The 13,941-nt window shown below is 41.1% G+C and overlaps 1 protein-coding gene across 2 annotated transcripts in view; it reads right to left on the bottom strand.

Annotated features, from left to right (window-relative positions):
- Positions 1-13,941, bottom strand: part of LOC140187157 (proto-oncogene tyrosine-protein kinase Src-like) — a 223,432-nt gene that overhangs the window by 87,565 nt on the left and 121,926 nt on the right. For both annotated transcript variants that reach the window (XM_072242161.1, XM_072242170.1), the window contains exon 3: positions 12,013-12,112. In XM_072242161.1, the coding sequence (XP_072098262.1) occupies positions 12,013-12,112 (100 nt within the window). The remainder of the gene's footprint in view (positions 1-12,012; positions 12,113-13,941) is intronic.

Raw genomic sequence — 13,941 nt, 5'->3', positions numbered from 1 at the left:
TCCTTCCCCACTGTTGATTTGTTTTCTTTGTCTGCTTATATCAAATCATTACATAACCTGATGAACCTCTCATCCTTTTCTCTTCAAGAGCAAGGACACCTGTCCTGTTCCTCCTTTCTCTGTAGGTATAATGTCACTGTTCTGGTATAACAGGTACATTACTTTGAATACAGTAGGGGGCGGGGGTGTAATGATCTACAGAGGAAAGTCACAGTGGTCGGGTCTCTGGCACTGAGTCTGCCTCTGTAACCCAGAAGGGAAGGTGGCAGAAGAGAAAAGGCACGCTGTGGTGATAGGCAATTCGTTAGTTAGGGGAACGGACAGGAAATACTGTGGGTGAGAACTTGATTTCTGGATGGTATGTTGCCACCTGGGTGCCAAGGTACGGGATATCTTGGATCGAGTCCTCAGCATACTTAAGTGGGAGGGTGAACAGCCAGAAATCATGATCCATGTCGGTACCAATGTCACGGGTAGGATGAGTGGCGAATTTCTGCATAGGGAATTCAGGGAGATAGGTGCTAAGTTAAAGGGCAGGAACTCCTGGGTTGTGATCTAAGAACTGATACCCATTCCATGTGCCAGTGAGGCCTGAACTAGAAAGATTATATGTTTAATACGTGATTAAGAGGTTTATGTAGAAGGGAGGATATAAGATTTTTGAATCATTGGGCTCTCTTCCAGGGAAGTTGGGACCTGTACGGTTTGCATCTGAGCTGGAGGGGGGGACTAATATCCTAGCGGGAAGGTTTGTTAATGCTGCATGGTGGACTTTAAACTAGAGTTACGGGATTGGGAACCAGACTGCCGGAATAGTTGGTGGAGAGGTTGTGGAAGCAGATGCTGGTAAGACCTCAGACAAAGTTAGGAATGAAAAGGTTGAGCATGGTGCGACTAGTGTCCTGAGCTGCCTGTATTGCAATGCAAGAAATATTGTAGGAAAGGCAGATAATACTTCTGAAGATGAGGTGGCTGGTTTACAGACAGAGGCACTGTGTAGTGAGGAGAATCTGTTGAAAGGGCAAAACTGCAGTCTACAGGATGACTTGCAATGTAAAAGGTGGACAAAATCAAAAAGGCGACTGTTGTGTAAATACAGGAATGTTGTATCTGAATGCGCGCAGTGTACAGAATAAGGTAGATGAATTTGCAGCACAGCTGCAGATATGATGTTGTAGGCATCACTAAATCCTGGCTGAAAGGCTATAGCTGGGAACTTAATGTCTAAGAACAACTTGTGGTTGAGCCCACCAGAGGCTTAGCTATTCTGGATTGGGTGTTATGCATTGAACCAGGATTGTTCAGAGAGCTTAAGATAAAAGAACCCATAGGGCCAAGTAATTAAAATATGCTCAACTTCACCCTGAAATTTGAGAAGGAGAAGCTAAATCAGGATTACAGTAGAGTAAAGGGAATTGCAGAATGGAGTTGGCCAGAATTGACTGGAAAAGAACACTCGCAGGGCCGATGGCAGAGCAGCAATGGCTAGGACTTCTGGAAGCAATTTGGAAGGGACAGGATATATACATCCCAAAGAAGAGGTATTCCAAAGGAAAGATGACACAACAGTGACTAACAAGAAAAGTCAAAGTAAACATAAAAGTCAAAGTAAGGGCATAAATTAGAGCAAAAATTAGTGGGAACAGAGAGGAGTGGGAAGCTTTCAAATACCAACAGAAGGCAACTAAAAAAGTCATTAAGGAAAAAAGATGAAATTCAAAAGTGAGTTAGTCAATAATATTAAAGAGGATACCAAAAGTTTCTTCAGATACATAAAGTGTAAAAGAGAGGCAGAGTGGATAATGGACCACTGGAAAACGATGCTGGAGAGGTAGTAATGGGGGACAAGGAAATGGTAGACACACTGTATAAGTATGTTGCATAAGTCTTTACTGTGGAGGACACTAACAATATGGTGGAAGTTCCAGGTGTCAGGGGTCATAAAGTGTTGAAGTTACCATAACTAGAGAGAAGATTCTCAGGAAACTGAAAGGTCTGAAGGTAAATAAGTCATCTAGACCAGTTGGTGTACCCCCCAGAGTTCTGAAAGGGGTGGCTGAAGAGATTGTGGAGGGATTCGTAATGACCTCTCAAGAATCATTAGATTCTAGAATGGCTCCAGGAGACTAGGATTTTGCACTCTTCAAGAAGGGATAGAGGCAAAAGAAGGAAAATTATAGGCCAGTTAGCCTGACCTCAGTGGTTGAGAAGATGTAGGAGTCAATTATAACGATGAGGTCTCAGGGTACATGGAGGCACATGATAAAATAAGCCATAGTCAGCATGGTTTCCTCAAGGGAAAATCTTGCCTGACAAATCTGTTGGAATTCTTTCTAGAAATAACAAGCAGAATATTCAAAGGAGAATCGGTTGATATGTACTTTTTTTTTAAGAAGGCCTTTGACAAGCTGTCACACTTGAGGCTGCTTAACAAGCTATGAGCCCATGGTATTACAGGAAAGATTCTAGCATGGATAAAGTAATGGCTGATTAGCAGGAAAAAAAGAGTGAGAATAAAACGTGCTTTTCCTGGCTGGCTGCCGGTAATTAGTGGTGTTCCACAGGGGTCTGTGTTGGCACTGATTCTTTCTTTTTGTCTTGTATGTCAATGATTTAGATGATGGAATTGACGGCTTTGTTGTAAAGTTTGCAGATGATATGAAGATAGGTGGAGGGGCAGGTATTTTTCTGGAAGTAAAGAGGCTACAGAAACACTTATACAAATTAGGAGAATGGGCAAAGAAATGGCAGGTGGAATTTGTGTCAGGAAGTGTATGGTCATGCACTTTGGTAGAAGAAATTAAAGGTTTGATTATTTTCTAAATGGTGAGAAAATACAAAAAAAAAATCCGAGGTGCAAAGCTAGTAGGGAGTCCTTGTGCAGGATTCCCTAAAGGTTAATTTGTATGTTGAGTCTTGTGCTCTCTGGTCTTAGACATTCCTACCAGCGGAAACATCCTCTCCACATCCACTCTATCAAGGCATTTCACCATTCAATAGGTTTCAATTAGTTCACCTCTCATTCTTCTAATTTCCAGTGAATACAGGCCCAGGCCATCAAATACTCTTCTTACGACAAGCTGTTTAATCCTGGAATCATTTTCATGAAACTCCTTTGAACCCTCTCCAGTTTCAGCACATCCTTTCTAAGGTAAGGAGCCCTAAGCTGCTCACAATACTCCAAGTGAGCCCTCACCAGTGCTTTATAAAGTCACAACATTACATCGTTGTAATGTTAGCAATAGATTTGCTCATAAAATACACTCAAGTTTAAATAGCATCAGTCTAGCAGTTATATATCTCTTTTAAACAACAGCAAATTCTTTTTTTAATAATACCAAAATGGTACAGTTAAGAAATTGGTACTCTCTGACAAGTCAGAAGAAAAACTAAAATTCCACTCTGAAGCTGCTTTCTGATCCCAGACATCCCACCCTGCAAAAACTGATTTCAGGGAGGTAGCACCATTAATTTGTGGGAGACTTCCGGGACAGGAGGGATGTCTGCAATAGAGTAGCTCCTGAGCAGCTGGCCAGCTAGTTTAAACAACGTTAGCTATGCTAATGAATGAATGACACCTGTTAAACTCACCTCAACATGTCTTTTACAGTCTTAACCCGCCATGGGCAATAGAAAAGTCACTGTTGCAAACAGTGCAGCGAGCAACACTGTCATTATTTTGACCCCTATTAGGCAGGGGTACACCTTAGTGTAGTCTGGGGTGACGTACGTTTTATACTTTTTTTTTTGGAACACTCTGCCATGGCGCGCTCTTGCTCTCTCTGTCGCTCGCGCGCTCTCTCTCTCTCTCGCGTGGTTGCTCACGCGCTCTCGCTTGCTTTCTCTCTTGCTTGCTTGCTCTTGCGCTCTCTCTCGCTTGTTTTCTCTCGCTCTCTCTCTCGCGCTCTCGGTTGCTTGTTCTCACGCTCTCTCTCTTGCTCACTCTCAAAAAAATTGATTTCTGTGATATTGTATATAATTTGCGGGCATCAGGGAGCCACTATTCACATACGGGAGACTCCCGGAACTTCCGGGAGAGGTGGGATGCCTGCGATCCCATTTGAGTTCAACAATTCTTCAGGAAATTTTGAAAACAAATGTTATATTTTGTGAAAAAGCAACTTACACCGAACACTGAACTTAAGCTTTCACAATCTCTTACGTAGAATATTCCAATTCGTAAGAACACACAAGGTTGAGGAAAGAGTGGGCCATTCAGCTGTTCAGATCTCTTCTGCTATTCAATAAGAACAGGTCTGATCTTTTACTTCAGTGTCACTTCCTTTAAGTAAACCAATGTAGATTGATGGGACTCAGCAAAGAGTAGTTCAGCATGGACTAGATGGGCCAAATTGCCTATTTCTATGCTATAGTGTTCTGTGACTCTAACCACCGCATCTCTTAATTCTCTTAATATTCAAAAATTTATAAATCTCTCTCGTGTCTGATCCTCCACCCCCCCCCCCCCCCAAAAGAACTTCTTGGGAAGACACAACCAAAGATTCACTATCTTTTTGATGAAGTATGTTATTTTGACACCATTATCCTAAATTGGTTTATTAATGTCACATCAGAATCAGGTTATTACTAATATTTGCCATGAAATTTGTTGGTGTGCAGCAGCAATACTGAGGTACAGTGGAAAAACTGGCATACAGTTCATTCAGATCAATTCACTACATTGAGTGCAATGAGATAGTATCAGGTAAAGCAATAAAAGAATGCAGAATAAAGTGCAACAATTACAGAGAAAGTATAGTGTAGATATACAGAAAGATGCAAGGTCTTTATAGGCTAGACTGAAGTCAAGAGTCCATTCTTATCATACTAGGGAACCATTCAATTGTTTTATAACAGGAAGTTAGGTAGTTAGAAGCTTACCATTATAAAATAATCATAATAATAATCCTGGTTGTATGTGTTTTTGGCATTTATATCTTTGGCCCAATTGGAGAAGACAGAGGAGGGAGTATCCAGAGTGAGTGTGGTCTTTAATAATGCTGGCTGCCTGACCAAGACAATGAGAGGTGTAGACAGAGACCAGGCACTTGTTCAAAAAGATGTGATGCCTAATGCCGCTTTCTAGGACTGTTCATGAAGCTCACAGCACCTCAGGTACATGGCCGACGTTTGAAATTAGAATATTATCATGTACTGAGATATAGTTAAAAACCTGTCTTGCCTATTGTTCATATGGATCAAATCTCTCACTGAACAAGGTAAAACAGTAACAGATGCAAAATACATGCCTCAGCTACAGAGCAAGTGCAGTGCAGGTAGACAATAAGGAGCATGACCATAATGAGGTAGATTGTGAGGTCAAGAGTTCATCTTATCACACAATCCTAAAACAGCAGAAGAGAAGCTGTCCTCGAGCCTGATGATACGTGCTTTCAAGCTTTTGTATCTTCTGCCTGGTGGGAGGTAGGCGAAAGAGAGAATGTCTAGGGTGGGCAGAGGGTCTGATAATGCTGGCTGCTTTACCGAGGCAACAGATCCTGCTGGGGAAACTCAATTCCTTCAGCAACCCAGTCATTTACCTTAAGAATTCTGCATATTTCAATGAGATCTCCACTCATTCTTCTAAACTCCAGACCTCATAGGTCCATTCTGCATCATTTCTTTGCAAAGGGCAATCCACTCAACCCAGAATCAAGCTGATAAGCCTTTACTGCACTCTATATTTTGCAAGTATATGCAGAGACTAGACCTGGGCACATCAAGGCCCTAACTGAAAGAGAATGATCCTACCATGGAAGTAGTGCATTTCCTGAGATGGCAGGAGGGATTGCATCAACTGCGCCAATATTCTGTGGTGTTCAGAAGGATGAGAACCTCACAAACCTACAAAATTTTAACAGGACTAAATAAACCAGATGCAGAAGGGAATGCTCTTGACCACCAGGGAATCCAGACCGGGGGCCATTTGGTACCAAGGTCAGGGGAAATATCTTCAAGTTAGTAGTGGAATTCTCTCCCACTGAAGGAAGTGGAAGTCATCATTTTATCTATTTAGGTGCATTGCTTTAAGCTGAAGGGAAATGTGGAGAGAGCAAGTTCCAGGTACTATAGTGGTTGATCAGCCATACAGAATGGTGGAGGAGACCTGGAGGACTGAATGGAGTACCGCCACTTCTTTTTTCACGTTTCCAAATAATTTCAAGAGCATTTATTTTCTTGTATCAAATCCTCTTGTAATAATAGCCAATGTTTCATTTGCTCTCCCTATCCAAATTTCTTCCATATTAATATTCAGTGACCCATGTAGAAGGTCCCTTTGAACACCAACATCCTTTGGCCTCTCACCATTTAAAACAAGTACCTGTCTCAACCCAAGTGAATGACTTTTTCCGCAGTGTGTTCCATCCACCATGTCCTCACCACTGCCTTGGCACCCTTGCCCTTCACCCTGCCACCCAGCTTCTATCAAGACCATTCTTGCATATATTGGACTCAGTCCTCTTACCCAAATCACTATACAAATTGGGAGGAACTGGGACCACAGAACTGACACTTTCAGTCACAGCCTGCCACACAAAAGATGACCAATATAGTTCCATTCTATTTTCTGTCATGAAACCAATCCACAATCCACACTGTATTACCATCAATTCCACAGGCTTTCATATTATTTTAAATTTTGATTTTGTTTTTTGGTCTTGTTGAATATAGTCAAGTTGCTGAAGAAAGGAACCTCTTCCCTCATCAACTTATCGGACTCCTGACCAAAAGCATGAACAAAACAAAATTGCCATTCCCTCATCCTCAATAGTTTCAATCAGTAAGTAGCAATGTTCCTTCAAGCACCTAGAGGTTTTGTCTCAAAGATTATAATTCATTAGCAGTCACTTGTATCAAATGGTTGTGCACTGAATTCCACTTCTGAAATTCAGCTTCACTGAAGTCAACGAGGTAGATTTTTGATATGCAGTAGCCACCATATTCCAGTCAGTGTTTAGCACAGGGTGACTAAGGGTGGAAGTCTACCACTTTCTGTCCAAGTCAGTTTTATTTTACACTGCAGAATACCTGTACCAGGCCAGCCAAAAGATTTTCCAACACCCTTTGTAAGAAAAACATTGTAAATTTCCCATACATTCTTCAGGACCATCTCTGTACTGACAATATTTACTTCAATTATTTCAAGCATGCAGAAATATTTGTGAGCAGAAATGTTTCTCCTGCATCCGATCAAGGAGAAACCACACAACAGGCTCACTCCTCTGCAGCACTTGTAAATCACAGCCACACACTGACTAGAAACCAACTGCACTGACATCGTGTGCCTTGGAAAATTATGTCAGATGCCAGCTCCAAATCAATCATCTATGACCTGGCTCAGTGAATCAACTGTGGAGAGGCTTTATGATTTCAAAAGTGCATCACATTGTGCTATTCCATGTTTTAAAGCCTACATTTCTTTAATGATATTTAAATGCTTTAAGTCAAACTGTCTGCTGCAAAGAACACTAAAATGTTAAGGTCTAATTTTGCCCAGGCTTCCAGATGACAGAAATGGTCATGGAAAGCCGGGACAATGAGTACATCTCTCCAGAGCCTGAGAATTCAAAGCAAATTCTAATAGTTCTACAACACAGGCTTTCAAACTGATGCCCCTGTATTCAAAGGACTAGGGTCACCAGATTCTTGCCTGTTATATGTTATCTTATTTATCAAATTACTTGAGCAGGTATTTCTGTTTCTAGGCAAGAACAGGTCCAACTTAACACATTGGTAATACCATTTTCCTTTATACAGCCAAAACCATCATTCCCAATAGTGTGTCAATCACAATCCCAGATAGGAAGGGATTCACTTGAAGGAATCTTTTGAATGCAGGAAGACAGGACAGACTGAATTGATCCGCAAGGAGCTGATTGAGTCAAGAGGTTGAATAGCCTTGTTCTATGGCACTGCATTTCTACAATTTATCATGGTCAAATGACTCTGCCAGTTAAGCACACTGTGGATTAAATTGGATGCAACCAACACTCAATATAATATCACCAGATTTTATGGATCCCTTTGAAGTTGGAAGTTGGTAGGACAGTGGAAGAGTTAGTTGCAGGAAGTGTTACAATATTTGCAAAGGGTCACTATACAGCAAAAAGCTTGGAAACATCTGAAAAAGGATCTAATGCTTTCCCGACGTATGCGAGGAATAAACTCTTCTCGGCCTTCCAGCAGGGCACCCGGCAGGAAGCCCGAGAAGAGTTTACTCGTTGGAAACATCTTGTGCATTTATATAATTAGAAATTCCATTGACAAATTTAAAAAAAGCTCTGTTCACATTCAGAATCATGCAAGGAGAAACATACTAGGGAGAAACATGGCTAAAGAATAGAGAGAAAATACAGACCTGCCATCCAATCTCCTAAATTGAATCAATGTTGCATGTGGAAAGAGAAAAGGGGATTAGACTACATCCATGTACTATGTCACTCCTTTAAAGATATATACAGTGGGTACAATTTTTCATCCATTAAAGCAATTCTCTGTTCATAGTACTTTGTTTCCTAACAATTCAATTTTTGCTTATCCAGATTTACCATCCACTAGACAGCCAATAGGAGCGAAGTCAAAATTTTGCTCCCTATTTATATGTGGGAAAAAAATCAGCCCAGGGTTTAATTTTAACTTAATTTACTGGCATGAAAAGGAAGCTGTGCACAACACATCTCTCTGGATTTTCATCTTGTCAGCTGGGCGGTGAAATGGCTGAGCTTGTATCAGTTGTTACACACACCATCTTACAAAGTTTCCTTGAAGATGCAATCTGGTTGCCATTTAAATCTTTCAGAAGTGTCAGGTAAACCTCAAGGAGCAGCAATTAGACTCACATCATGCAGTTATCTGGGAGAAGGTTATTTTTTAAAAACAGGTTTAATTTATAGTGGTATATGGCTCATTAAGCATTTTCTGGATAACAACATGTAATCAAATATTTGCACCTTTGTGCAAAGTAACATGAAATGGTAAATTTGCCCTATGTCAGCAGAATTTCTATTGAATTGAGAAGTTAAAATATATTTACAGGCCTGCAAGTTCAACCATTTTTCCTCATTCAAACGCTTAACAGCACAGCACTACAGGATAAAAACAGGACCTTCGGCCCATCTGGTCTGTGCTCATCTGTTATTTGGTCTAGTCCCATCACCTGCACCAGGAGCACAGTCGACTATATCCCTGCCGTCCATGCACTTATCCGAACCTCTCTTAAATGTTGCAATCAAACACACACCCACCACTTACACCGATTGCTCATTCCACATTCGCAATAAACTCTGAACGAAAAAACTCCCCCTCAGGTTCCACCTTAAATATTTCACCTTTTGCCCTTAACCTATGACCTCTAGTTCTCGTCTCACTCCACGTGAGTGGAGAAAGCCTGCTTGCATTTACCTTATCTGTACCCCATATAATTTTGTATATACGAAATACAAAATGGGAGAAATGGGCGAAAAGTCCATCTCCCACCCACCACCCTCACCACATTCTACAGAGGTTGTATTGAGAGCATCCTGAGCAGCTGCATCACTGCCTGGTTCGGAAATTGCACCATCTCGGATAGCAAGACCCTGCAGCGGATAGTGAGGTCAGCTGAGAAGATCATCGGCGTCTCTCCTCCCGCCATTACAAACATTTACACCACACACTGCATCCGTAAAGCAAACAGTGTTATGAAGGACCCCACGCACCCCTCATACAAACTCTTCTCCCTCCTGCTATCTGGCAAAAGGCACCGAAATATTCGGGCTCTCACGAGCAGACTATGTAACAGTTTCTTCCCCCAAGCCATCAGACTCCTCAATACCCAGAGCCTGGACTGACACCAACTTACTGCCCTCTACTGTGCCTATTCTCTTGTTTATTATTTATTGTAACGCCTGCACTGTTTTGTGCACTTTATGCAGTCCTGGGTAGGTCTGTAGCCTTTTGTAGTTTTGTGTTGTTTTACGTAGTTCAGTGTAGTTTTTGTATTGTTCATATAGCACCATGGTCCTGAAAAATGCCTCGTTTTTACTGTGTACTGTACCAGCAGTTATGGTCGAAATGACAATAAAAATTGACTTGACTTGAATCTAAGGAGTGGAAAGAAAGAAGGCAGAAGCCAGAACGCATGACTGAGCTCCATTGGGAAAGAGGATTTTGGACAGACTACATCCTGAAAGTTAGGCACAATATGCAAAATATTTTCCTCACTGACTGAACACTACACAAGCTGCCTTAATAAATAAAACACGCTTTCCCCTCAATAAAGCGGGAAAATCTGGAAACACTCGGCAAGTCAAGCAGTATTTAGGCAAAGACTAACAGAGTCAACATTTCAGGTCAAAGTCCCTACAAAAGTATACCTCAAATACTGCCCAAGCTCTCTCATCTTAAACCCAAGCCTTCCAGTTTTAAACTCACCAGCTGCAAAAGATCGACAATTCAGCTTATCTATGTCCTTGTGATTTCAAATACCTCTATAAGATTACCCCTAAACTTCAGAGGAGGAAAAGAAAGTCCCAGCTTGTTCAGATTCAACTTGTAACTGAAGCTCAAAAATCCTGGTAACATTCTCATTGCACTTTTCTGCTCTCTTTTCAGCTTAATAACATCCTCCCTCTAGCTGAGCAGCTAGCCTGTTCAACACTGAGGCACCCTTACACGCAGAAAATATTTCAGCTACCATTAGCAAAACAGGATAAATGATGATTACTTAACTGTTTTTCATGGGATTTTGTTGTTACTGTTTCAAACATTTTTCAATGGAAATTGCAGCAAAAAGTGTAAAATTTGAATTGTATTCAGCTTATAAATGTACAAAGCCAGTATAACAGCACAAGCCACTAATAGTTTGTTTTTATTGTTAATTTAGCCAATACATCTCAAAAATAAAAAAGAAATACAGTACTGTATTTACACATATATAGTCAGAGATGTGTGTGTAAATCTGGTGGGAGCAAAGGATGTTGGGAATGACAAGGGTGAAGCACCATGGGAAGGGTGTAGGTCAGATGGCAAAGAAGAAGTGCCAAGGTCAGGGGGGTGGGGGTGGCGTGGATGTAGACACACCCAGCCCTGAAACACCAGGCAAGGTCATTTGATTCCAAACAATTGGTTTATTGATCATTACAGAATGTCTCTCTGGTGCTTCCCTCCCCTCTCCTTTCCCCTTTTCCCAACCATGAATCCCCTCTCCCTGCCCCCTTCCCACATTCAGAACACAAAAGAGACCCATATCAGAATCACTCACCTATATCATGAAATTTGCTTTTTTTTGCAGTACAGTGTAATACATAAAATTACTGTAATACTGTGCAAAAGTCTTAGGCACTGTAGCTATATATATATATATATATATAAACATTAACAGATTGAGTGACACAACTGGAAAAGACACAAAAGGGTTAAAAAAAAATCAATAGGAGTGATCTCTTGGATTAATTGAATTATTCAAACTTTAATTGTCAAATCTCAAACAGTAATTAGCAGTCACTAGTTGTAATTCCCTAGGTGGTAAGTGAAAAGAATGTTTGGAACAAAGTGTTCCACACGGAACGATCCAAGGGACAAAGCTCCATCAAAGTTATTCAGCAATTTCATGTGTATTTGACAATATACAATTTGCAAAAAGGACGGTGAATACTAAGTAGTTAACAACTTCACATCAGATATGTGGAGACTGGGCAGGAGGTGATAAATATCTCACTATGCTGTGCAGATGAAAAGTCGTGAAACTGTTCAAATTTTTTCCCCTCTAACTCAGCCATTGATTTTTCAGTTTCATATCAGCCCTAAATAAATGTATTAATTTAATCTAATGAAGTGGGGGCCAGCTGGAAGTTGTGAACCAACATGAGCCAATTTAGCTGAATTCCCCCTCAATGAAGTTTAAAACTTATCTGGGACAGGAGAAAGAGGGAAATAATTATAGAGCCAGAAAGAAACTTTCTATAGACTTGTAATATACCTTATGCTGGAGTCTCAATGAACAGCAGTGAGGTACACTAATATCATGCTTACGTGTTGTTAACAATCTGCAGTCGCTCCCCCTTCTTAAAGGAAAGGTCACTCGCTGTCCTGGAATCGTAATCATACAATGCCACAAATGTGGTCACTCCACCTGAGAGAAATAAAACAGACAGAACAATACAATAAAATCACCAATTTGCAGAAATCTGTAATAGAGCAGAGTTCATTTCTGACGTCATCTGTAGGGAGTCTGTACATCCTCCCAGTGGAATGTGTGGGTTTTCACTGGGTGCTCTGGTTTCCTCCCACAGTCTAAAAACATACTGGTCAGTAGGTTAATTGGTCATTGTAAATTATCCCAAGTTTAGGCTAGGGTTAAGACCAATGTTCCCTCTAATCTGTAATGACCATTGTGTGCAAAAATGTTGTGCTGTGCAATTTTTTGCTCAGCAACAACGTGTGCTCACTGCATAATTTCTTCAATAATCACAGTATAAATAAGCTAGTTCTAAAATCTGCAAATAATCGCCCGATGTCATCAGAAACTGGAAAAGGAAATGTGATTGCATACGATAGTGAGATAATTTTAATATGCCAATGAGGTAGAGGGTGACAACCTTTTGTGCGCAGTCCTTGTGCGCTAGTAGCAAAAAATGTCTATGCGCACACACCTCAGAGGGAACACTGGTTAAGACCATGAGATATATGAACAGAATTAATCCATTCAATCTCAGAATTATTTTTGTGAACCTTCTTTGAACCCTCTCCAATGTCAGTACATCCTTTCTTAGATAAGAGGCCCAAGATTGCTCAAGATACTCCAAGTGAGGCCTCACCTGTCCATTACAAAGCCTCAATATTACATCCTTGCTTTTACATAAAAACGTTAAGAAATAGGAGCAGGAGTAGGCCATCTGGCCCATCGAGCCTGCCCCGCCATTCAATCAGATCATGGCTGATCCGTCCATAATCTCAGCTCCATCTACTTGCCTTTTCCCCATAACACTTAATTCCCCTACTATGTAAAAATCTATCTAACCGTATCTTAAATATATTTAGTGAAGAAGCCTCAACCGCTTCCCTGGGCAGAGAATTCCACAGGTTCACCACTCTCTGGGAAAAATTTTCTCCTCATCTCAGTCCTAAATCTTCTCCCCTGAATCTTGAGCCAATCTCCCTGAATCTGAATCCCCCAGTTCTAGTCTCACCTACCAATGGAAACAACTTTCCTACTTCTATCTTATCTATTCCTTTCAAAATTTTGTATGTTTCTATAAGATCCCCTCTCATTCTTCTGAATTCCAGAAAGTATAGTCCCAGGAAACTCAATCTCTCCTCATAGGTTAACCCCTTCATCTCTGGAATCAACCTGGTGAACCTCCTCTGCACTGCCTCCAAAGCCAGTATATCCTTCAAGTACGGAGACCAGAACTGCACACAGTACTCCAGGTGCGGCCTCACCAGTACCCTGTATAGTTGCAGCATGACCTCCCTGCTCTTGAATTCCATCCCTCTAGCAATGAAGGCCAACATTCCGTTTCCCTTCTTAATAACCTGTTGTAACTGCAAGCAAACTTTTTGTGATTCATAAACAAGCACTCCCAAGTCCCTCGGCACAACAGCATGCTGCAATCTTTCACCATTTAAATAATAATCTGATCTTCTATTATTCCTTCCAAAGTGGATGATCTCGCACTTACCAACATTGTATTCCGTCTGCCATACCTTGGCCCACTCACTTAACCTATCTATATCCCTCTGCAGACTCTCCACATCCTCTGTACAATTTGCTTTTCCACTAAGTTTAGTGTCATCAGCAAATTTTGCTAAGCTACACTCAGTCCCCTCTTCCAAATCATCAATGTAAATGGTAAACAGTTGCGGGCCCAGCACCGACCCCTACAGCACCCCACTCACCACTGGCAACCGGAGAAACACCCATTTATACCAACTCTCTGCCTTCTATTGGTTAACCAATCC

Source organism: Mobula birostris, chromosome 2 (genome assembly GCF_030028105.1).
Source record: "Mobula birostris isolate sMobBir1 chromosome 2, sMobBir1.hap1, whole genome shotgun sequence".
NCBI classification, from domain to species: domain Eukaryota; kingdom Metazoa; phylum Chordata; class Chondrichthyes; order Myliobatiformes; family Myliobatidae; genus Mobula; species Mobula birostris.
Note: the sequence above shows the minus strand (reverse complement) of the source record. Positions and strands in the feature narration are given on the sequence as shown.